The following is a 10235-nucleotide window of genomic DNA, read 5'->3' as shown; positions in this document are numbered from 1 at the left end:
CTTGGCGCACCTAAAGATATGGACACTGTTCTCTTAAAAGATCTTCCCTCTTTCAAAGTTCAACCACCAGATCTCAAACCAACTGATGATGGAGACATTGAAGACAACATCTTAGTATTCAGATTGGAAACATGTGATAGGATTTTCATCATTTTTGTATGATGATCCTGTGAATGGATCCAGGTAGATGCCAACTTGACCATGGTGGAGGAGGAGATGCACAGGTCCAGCCCATAACAAATTGTGTTCTGCTCTCACGTGTTAAGATTTTTCATTACTTCAACACAATTAGCTTCTATTTTGGAACCTGGATGGAGAGTCAGAAATTGAATTAGAGAAACCACACTGTGCGTCTTTTTGTTGTACAGAATGTCTCATCGTTCAGTTGAATTAGCAAAAGAAATAGACAAGCGTAAAGGTTTGAGGAACTTTAATATGGGCCAAAAAGCATCTCAGAATCTGCCGCAGAGGTCTTGTATTACATCGTGCAGCACTGGTAATGCTATGAAATGCCAGACTGTACAAATAGCAACAGCTGGTTTGACTTTATTGAGCTGAAATCAATTGACATTGGCAGAAAGATGGCAGTTCTGCCAGGACCTCAATTCACATTCCATCTGCTAATGTTTGTGAAGGTCTGACTCCAAAAAACAGTAAGTTTTAAGTGAATGCCACCGAGTGTCACTTCGGCCCGTCTCTTTCCCTCTCTTGTCACATAATCGGCGTCTCTGAGTTTCCTCTGGCCGCCGACCCCCCCGCCCGCCTCTCTCGGAAATGTAAACAGATGGTTTTAATGAGGACAGACATCGATGGGCCGCGCCATCCGCAGACCCAGGCGATAATGGAGGCCGGACCCGGCAACGGGAAAACCGCTTCCGGCAAGCGCGCAGGAAATTTGAAGGGGGCTCGATAAGTCACGACCCGTGGACGTTTCACCGCCGAGCGCTCACAGCGACTTTCATGGGCTGTGACAGGGCCTGGCAGCGCACCATTAAGCATGAATTCCCAAGGTAGGGCCGCCAGCCCCCCCTGAGCTTTCCGGCATGAAGCGCTTCGCTCAGCTGGCAAACTACATCAGGCCTGTCTGCGATTCTCACGCACCTTTAACAATCATGCATGCTTCGTTAATTAACGCGTCTGCGTAGTCGACTTCGCCATTTACTTATTTATTTTGTTTTGCGGCGACGCCGGTCGGCTCGTGCCTAATGCACATCCGACGTGCAGGGCTCTTAAAAGGCTTCGCTTTGGAGAAGCTGACTGCAGCTGACAGATGGGGAGCACAGGAGAGTTGGCCAAGGACAAGAGTGATCCGCCGTCAGCGTCTGAAACTGATAAATGCACGTAAACACCGCAGAAGAACTTTTCCTGGAGGAGAAATGGTGGAACACCGGAGTGAAAGTGAGGATGCCTCCACCACACGTAATTGGACCAATTAAGCCTTGTTAAGCCAATCAGGAGCGGATCAGACCATGCCAGTGCGGGCTGATTGGGGTGTTCGGTGTTAATTAAAAGAAACCCCCGAATCTTTAATTGAAACTTTCAGATCAGGACGCCGTCATGCTCACAAACCTGAAGAAGGAAAAAAAAAAAAAGTTGCCAACACTGCAAGTCCTTAATGGAGCGTTCATTTACTTCTGACGGCAGCCAGGTGCATCTGCGGCACCCTAGACATCCCCCAAGGCGTTCCTGAGAGGGCCTTCGTCACCGCCGCAGAGACAGCCTGTCTGCTCTGAGCCCGAAGGGCTGCGGGCGTTGCCGTCTCGAAATAAGACCTTTCAAAGCGTTTGATAAAAAATACATTACTGGCGCGGCAGAGCCGGGGTGACAGCTCATGCCCCGGCTCGAGAAAACCGACAAGAAAACAGGAGCGACTCGAGGAAATGGCCCCGGCTCGGCGGCGGCTTTATAAGCATGACAAGTCTTTTCTGTGATTGAACGGGAAAGCTGGTCATTTTTTATTTTTTTGTTGTTGTATGGAACAGTTTGTAAGAATTGAATGGTGCAAGGCGTGACCCGCTATCTCAGGTTAACTCTGTTTTTTCTTTCCAGGGACCAGACATGGATAGAGGTGAGCCACATATCATCGTCTGTATTTTCCAGGGTCATACAGCCTGACCCAGACTTAATCTTCGGCTGGGTTAGAGGAATCACTTCTGTGCGATTTCACCACCGCCAAGCCAAACAAATTTGTCCCACCTCCTCAACAGACCTCAACAGACCTGAACGGACCTGAACTATAAATGAGAGCGGCCATAAACAGGACAGCAACGCTGGGGTTATATACATCAGGACAAGACTCGGCTGAATAATGCATGCTTCTGCTAAACACATCAGTGTTTGGTGAGGGTTTGCCATACATTTTTCATGCCCCAATTCCTCATACAGAGGACTTTTATTGAAAAATGTGTCAACACTGAAATCTGAACAGAGAAGAGATAAAAAAAACTGTGTAAACCGTGTTTATACAGAGAAAATACTTATATGAGTGTTTACCCCCCTATATACACACACACACACACACACATACACAGTGTATATATTTTTATTACTGTTTACACCAGGGACAAAACAACTGCCTTAGATAATCCAAAATCCATCTCTTCGCTGTTCATATTTCAGTGTTGACACTGTTTTCAATAAAAGTCCTCCGTATGAGGGCATGAAAAATGTATATAAAGCCATATTATAGCTTTTGGAGCAGAGTACAGAGGCATGAAAGCAGTATAGGCACACTTGCTTGAAATGTCTGTTACTGTGAATAGATAGACAAAAATAGTTAATCGGCAAATGGAATAATGTATTTCATTAGTCTATTGTTTGTGTTTGCATGATTGTAGTATGATAAAAGTGATGGAACTCACATGTCTGGACACTCTAAAGTGTTTGGGTTCTCAGGTCACTTTCAACCAACAATCCATACCTAAATTAGGTCATTGAGCTATGACCTGTTCACAATCATCGCAAAGAAAGGCCAAATTCCTGAATGCATTGAAAAAGCACAGGTGCCCAAACTTTTGCTTGCCATGGAGTATAACATGTAAACATTCACATCACCACATAGAAACAGTGATTAAATTAGCCTGTTAGAATGAGAGACTCGTTGGAGACTGAGGTCTGCATCTGGTCAGCGACCCTAGTGCTAAACTAGATTGCTATGTTGCAAGATCAATTTGTGATTCAAGGCTGCAAGATTTTTTGCATTTTCACTTTTTTGCTTCAGCAAACCTTTTGTTTTTGTTGTGTTATGGACTTTTGGACAAGGTCATTTCTGCCTTGGGCTCATAGATTCCTGATGTCCCAGTGTCCAACAACCCTTATGCTGGTACATGAAAATGGACAGATGCATGTGTACAGTCCATGCACAGGTTATTTAGCCTTGTAAATGCAGGGGTATAAATCAGTGCATGCTGGGATTTTTTGGAAATCTGTTTATACATGTTATGCTAACCTTCACATGTGTAGTAGAGCTCCTGGGAAGAGGAGCTTTGTAGTTCTTGTAAGAAGAGTACCGTAGTGAAAACCATGGAAATGGTAGAATACGTTTTAAGCATAAAAGGGCCTTTTTACATTTAAATAAACAAAATTAATTGACTTTACAGTAAAGAAATGTACTGTTGGCATATACTGTATACAATAGCCCAAAGCTCAAGCTTATGCTGTCATGAAAATTATTGGACAAAAAGAATTTTAACACCATCAAACCAGAGGGGAATGTTTCTGGATGTCTGATATTGAGTACTGATGTGCCTTGTGTGGCCACACCCCCTCCTAAACGCCTCCCTGTCCCACATCACAATCCCTTACCCATTTTTTTTTTTAGTATTTTTCTAAATTGTGCATAGGGTGGAGCTGGGAGCTCAGATCAAACCAAATTTAGCAGGTTTGTCGTGTTCAAATCCCTTCAATAATCCCATAAGAAAAGCGGTCGAAACGAGTTGATGCCGTGACTCATGGGTAACCCTGCTGTGAAGACATATAATACAATTTCCACCCCCCTTTTCGGAATTCCTTCAACACACGTCACCGCTGCTTCATTACTCACTGGAAACATTATGGCAGCACGAGTGCGGTGGATTCAGGACCTTGCAATGCCTCCCAAAATTCCTCGTCTTTTAACACAATGGGCCTGTTGTGTGCAAAGCTGGCATTTGAAAATGGGAGTTGCTGCCAGCGAGGGGCTGAAAAGGGAACAGGGGAGATGATTGTGTCTGTCATGCTGCAATTTGGTGCTGTCAGCCACGATCGAGATCATTGACCACCTCTGCCGCTCAGCTGCAAGATTCAGCCAATCAGCAGAGAGAGAGAGACGGACCGTTCCCACAGGCCTGTTGGTCACAATCGACACGCTGCAAACGTCCTGCCTCCACAAAATGAGTCACGTACAGTACAGCAGGACCTGTGAGGGGCGCCCAGGGTCGCAGGGAAACTGTAATGGGCAATTCCAATGAAAATCATTCCTCTTCTTATATCACACAGGGCAATTTTGCAATCGGCTTCAAGATGGTTGCATGTGATTTCAGGTTTGCCGGGTTGAAATACACCAAATTGTGATGGCTGGACAGGCTGGGACATAGCATCTCTATAATCCTGCCCTCCCAGGAGGCCAGATCCCAGGAGGATCATCTGTCCTTCAGCACAGCACAAATGTCTCAAGAGTGGATGGAGGAGCACAACAAGTTTGAGGTGTTTGACTTGACTTTTAAATGTCCCATATTTAAAAAAAAAAAAAAAAAAACAGGTATGCAACGCCTCACAACTTACAGGACTTACAGGAAACCACAGCAGGTACCTTCTGAGGTCTAGTGCAGTGTTTCCCAACCCTGGTCCTGGAGGAACATCTTCCAGGAAGTTTTAGTTTTAAGTCACAATCTGCCCCACTGGTTATTAGGCCATTAAGTAATACCAAATTAAGGTATGGCTGGAGAGAAGATTCTTTGGCATACGTTCCTCCAAGATGAGAGTTGGGAAATGCGGGTCTAGTCGAGTAGCAAGGGGTCAGGGCTGTTCTGCTGTCAAAATGTTATGGCTGATTGTGGTAAAAAGTTTTACATGAAAACAGAAAGGTTTCAACGCGAGTTTCATATGGAAACTGATGCTTCATGTTCTCCAGCATGATGGTGTGACTGTATGTTTCTCTCCAGAATCTGAGATGTTTTAGTACCTGTCTTTTTGACTTTTTGGACATTTTGGACAGGGTTTCACATAACCCATTCAAAAAGTCCAAAACGTCAGAGGTTCAGAAGCATTAATGCCGATTAATGGTTTCACTTTTTTTTATAGTAAGCCCACTCATTATACATGAGAACGGGTGTTGCAATCTTAGATCAAAATCTGAGACATATTGATTGGAAAATTACACGCACACATAATAGAAACAAATTTAAACAAAAAAATGTAAATATACATTTTTTACTAATGTTTACAAAGGTACATTTTAAAAATGAAGAAAACAAAAACTATTTACTTTTTTACCTGTAACATCTCTCAAACCCATAGTGCATCAGCAACCACAGGGGAGTGTTGTGTAGTCCTGAAGCAGCACACGTTTATTGTTCACTACTTTGAATCGTTTTTGTCTGATTTGTGGATATTGTGAAAAATACCATGTCATTTTTAAACAATGGGTACTGTATCTGAAGTCGGTCATCAGACAGAAAGGAGGAAGGGGGTCTAGGTCAGTAGGGGTGGAAACAGCAGGTCCTATGTCAATAGTAAACCACCACCATAAAGGTACCATAAATTCTGTGAGAACCCATACATTTGTGATTCTGCAACAGGTGAAGCCAACATGCCAACAATGCTGATAGTGTTGGAGGTTTGTCACCCAACACTGGCAGTTTGGGAAACGTACCCCTCATCAGAAGGTTGAAGTTTCGAATCCCGAGCTGCCAAGGTGGCACGGTGGTGACTGAGCAAAGCACCGTCCCCACACACTGCTCCCCGGGCGCCTGTCATGGCTGCCCACTGCTCACCAAGCGTGATGGTTAAAAGCAGCGGACACATTTCGTTGTGTCACCGTGTGCTGTGCTGTGCTTCACAATGACAATCACTTCACTTTCACTTTCATGATCCTCCTGGGACCTGGGATTATGGATAATTTTTTTATTTTCGCATATTATGGCCTTTTTTATTTTAGTTTCAACACAATAATAGGGCTGATTGGCGTGGAGAAGCATAGTAAAGAGAATCATTTTCATGAATAGTTTTATTATTAGGCCATAATTAATGTTGCTTCATTATCACAATGTTTGACCGCCAAACCGCAAACTGCAAACACACTCACGAATAATAGTAAATATCTCTGCGTAGCAAATCAATCGCAGCCAGGCTGTCAGGATGGAAAGAGCCAAGCTGTGAGCGGATTTGTTCCAGCGCTGCAGTACATAGGGCACATGGTGTGGCTCAAGGCAAGGCTTTCGATTGTTCTCTGCTTCACAGCGGCCTCCGAAAACAGAACCGGCCGTTCCACTGGTTCCGCTCCGACTTTAGGTATTTTGGAAGGTGGAAAAAAGAAACTCTACTCCATCTCTGCCTCGCCACCTGTCTTTCATACATCTCAGACCCAGCAATTATCTTGTGCTTCCTGAGACACCACCATTAATAGCTATGCTGATCTGAATTTTAAGGCAGTTTTGCAAAAATTAGCACCTTTTTCTTAGGATCCCACAAAATAAGGCACGCAGTCTGCTCCCCGACTGTGTTAAATTTAAAGTGTGAAGTGTGTGTGATGTGCTAAGAATCGTCCTGAAAGTGGTGGAGACAGGGCGCTGATGAAGTGCAGGCTTTGAACGATTTGTATCATTTTTTAACAGCGCATGCAAGTTGTATAATAATAGAATCATCCTCAGAAGGTACATGCTGCTAACCTTAATATTCAACAGAGTGGGGTGGATTCTGAAACTCTGTGGCATATTCATATTTCAAAGAAAGGTAAAACTTATCATCATTTTGATGTTCGTAAATGATAACATTTGCATATTCATATATGGATATATCGATGGATGAGAACAACATGGACGTTAGTCACATTTTCTGTGAAATTGAGATATACATATCAAATGAAAGCTTTTTCTCAGCTCACTCCACTGGCAAAAGGACAGGAAACGAAAGTTATTTTAGAGTAAACAAAAATCAAAAGACTTAACAGACAGAAGCAGTTGATGCAAAAAGGTGCTCATTTTTTTTCTACATTTTTACATTTCAGAAATAATGTTTTTTTTTATTGTTAAAGGTTGTATATTGCGAACCATGCATTCAAAGAAATGTGCTTTAAAAAAATTATCAGCACACATAAGTTAAATTGGATCATTTGCTATGTTTTTTTTATTAACTGTGAATATGTCTCTCACCCCTTGATATATACTGTATATATCCCTCTTTCACAGCTGTGTATATGTCTGTGATTTATGCATAAGTTGTAAAATATTTATGTGTTACGATATGTACCTTAAGTTTTGCGTGCTTCTTAAAAGCAACATTTGTACTTTATAGAGACAAAATAAATGAATATATCATATTTGAGTATCTGTTAAATAGGTGATTTAAAATAATAAATAAATAAATAAATAAATAAAAATGAAATATTGCAATAGCAGTAAATAATGACCGGGGTGAATGATAATTGGTCCAGTGCACGCTGTGCTGGCTCGCTGTGCAGGTGGAACAATAGGCATGGAACCGTTCCACAGCGCCTTGAAAGGCTCCCACGGATGATGGAGGGGACGCGGTGTTCTTCTGGCTCAGGTCGTGCAGCTCCTCCTCCAGCGGCGGGCATCTATGCCCTTCCGAGTCCGCATGGACATATATGCAATACCCCCAAAACACAGCAACAGGCCCCGGTTGCTAATCAACATGCCAATCTCACGTTCGACCTGTCTGAGGGGGTCGGGTTCCATCCCAATATGCTGCTCATTTATTCAAGGTAACTTAATCATCCATATCTAAACTCGAGGAGCACACTTTTACCCATGAGTAACACTAATTAATGCTGTTTTTCAATCAGGACAAAAAGCATGGCGGAGCGTTCAAGCCGTCTCCGTGACACAAAGAGGCATTTTCAGAAATTAAGATACCAGTTTACCACTATATAATTAATGCAGTGGGTCTTGACAGATTAATAAATAAATACATAAAGCCTTTCCAGCGTGCCAAGAGACATTAATTAAAAAAAAACAATGAGTGCAGAATGCGTGCAGCACAGAATATTTTAAATATTCATTTATTTTTTTAGCATGCTGTTCTTTACATTTAACGTCCCTTAAATGCTGTGGCATTAACAGTTGCTTGCGACTTATAATATTACATTTTATGCAGATTTGTCTACAGATAGGTCTGTAGAGTTGTGTGGCTGCATCGACCCTTTTATCCTCATGGATTTATTGGACACAATGTCTTGTTACACTTACAAGCGTCTTGCTGTCCATCTGATTTCATCCGGTTCGGAATGAAAAAGCCCATCCTGCGCTCACGAGGAGCCCCAGAGCTCTTCAAAGGATTCAAACAGCAGCTGAAGAACAGATGGACGTTGGTGCAGGACGAAAAATTCTCTCTGTGTTGAGCTGGATTCGTGGAGCTGGAACTTGCTGTTGTGAATATATTTCTGTATAAGACTATTTATATGTACACGTGTGCATATGTATACTACATTTTACATATTTACAGTACACTGCCTGTTGCAACTGCCTATTATTGAACGTAATACCAATGTGCTGTGGACGGTTATGCCACACGAAGCCTGATTTTATGGATAGTTATTAAAAAACGTGGCTTAATGGACATGTAAGATGAATAAATAATAAGACAAACTAAATTAACCTAAAGGTCCATTTTAATGGTCTGTTCCTTGGTGTCACCTGAATGTACATTTCAGCCATAAAGTGCAAAATATCATCTTATCCCGTGAAGCAGCAGGGAAAGCTTTTAAGCAGGGAACTAATTTATTAAAAGAAACATGAAAACATCTCATTTGCAAACAGTTGAATCCATGCTGGGCTCTTTGGCTTCGTTACGAAACGCCCAGCACCTCGCCGTGCGGCGTGCGAAGCGCGTAGGAACAATGTGTAGAATCCTCAAAACATTCATCGGGCTAACATTTTACAAAAAGAAACGAGCCTGGGAAGAGAAAGAGAGACCGACAGAGAGAGAGAGAGAGAAATCACGGTTGCATGACAGCGTCAGTCCGAGATCTGAACTCACGGTGGTCCGTTCATTTCCCCCACGGCGCGTCCTTGTATTGTTCGTGATCGGGGATTCAAACGCGAACACTCTGTACATTTTTTAGAATCCAGCCAGAGAACAGCATGCACCGGGACCCTCCAGGACCGGGTCCTCCGTGGCCGGCGTTCGCGCAGGCGTCAGCCGGGTCCGCTTGGGCACGTCGGGGGACCCTGCGGTGTCCGCGCTCCGCGGAACCCGTCAGTACGAGCCGACTATGACCGCCTCCACCTCCTTGGAGGGCCTGCGGTCCGTCACCAGAAAGTTGATCATGCCCTCCGACTTGATGAGCAGGTTGCAGCCCAGGAAGAAGATGCCGAAGACGACGGTGAGCGACAGCACGCACATCACCGCGATCTGCACTACGCGCATGATGAAGAGACTCCGCTCGTCGGGAGCCGCGGCCAGGAACCCGTCGTCGGTCACCACCGACGTGAAGTTGCAGCACGACAGGATCTCCTCGGTCCGGTTGAAGCCGGCGTCCGTGTGGTTGAAGACTGTAGAATTCATCTTTGGGTTGCCAGTTCGCGACAAAACAACACAAAATAAATACACGGTTGTATTCTGAATATTGTTAATAAGGTTTTTTTTTTTAATACTTTAACTTCTTTTTTTCTTCTTCTTTTTAATAAGGTTCTCCCTGATACATCCAGGGAGTCCCGGCCGGTGGGTGCTGAGCGCTGAGGTGAGAAGGTGGGACAGGTATCCCGGCTCAGATGCGCATCTTGAACTGGCCAGCGGTCTACTGTACGCAGCATCAGTACAGAGGCGCCTTTATTCTACCTGTCTGGGTGAAACCATTCCTCGAATGAGGGAGGCTGTCGCTCCCTGACGCACGAGCTGTCGCCCCCGTGTCACAGAGCGCCACCTTCAGGCAAATTGGCCCAATGAGTTCGGGCCGTCAATTAATCGCGAATGTCCTGTTTCCAACTATTCAGGACTGCTGCGCTAGAATAGAATAGTTGTGCCGATCATTGAAGAACTTTCCCAATGGGATAATATGCCAACAAAACATTATAAGA

General features: G+C 43.9%; 1 protein-coding gene and 1 long non-coding RNA gene across 2 annotated transcripts; one reads left to right on the top strand and one right to left on the bottom strand.

Moving 5' to 3' along the window:
- The first annotated feature begins 1838 nt into the window (after nt 1–1838).
- Nucleotides 1839–2372, top strand: LOC114797319 (uncharacterized). Its single transcript, XR_003750843.1, has 3 exons — nt 1839–1947; nt 2050–2068; nt 2208–2372. It is a non-coding gene; the product is annotated as an uncharacterized LOC114797319 (long non-coding RNA).
- A 6437-nt stretch (nt 2373–8809) lies between these two features.
- Nucleotides 8810–10000, bottom strand: rprma (reprimo, TP53 dependent G2 arrest mediator candidate a). The gene has a single exon (XM_028991682.1). It carries the CDS (start codon nt 9721–9723, stop codon nt 9415–9417), a length of 309 nt encoding a protein of 102 aa, XP_028847515.1. The 5' UTR covers nt 9724–10000; the 3' UTR covers nt 8810–9414.
- Nucleotides 10001–10235: the final 235 nt, after the last annotated feature.

This window comes from Denticeps clupeoides, chromosome 9 (assembly GCF_900700375.1).
Source record: "Denticeps clupeoides chromosome 9, fDenClu1.1, whole genome shotgun sequence".
Classification (NCBI taxonomy): Eukaryota; Metazoa; Chordata; class Actinopteri; order Clupeiformes; family Denticipitidae; genus Denticeps; species Denticeps clupeoides.
This window is presented reverse-complemented; position numbering and strand designations above follow the sequence as displayed.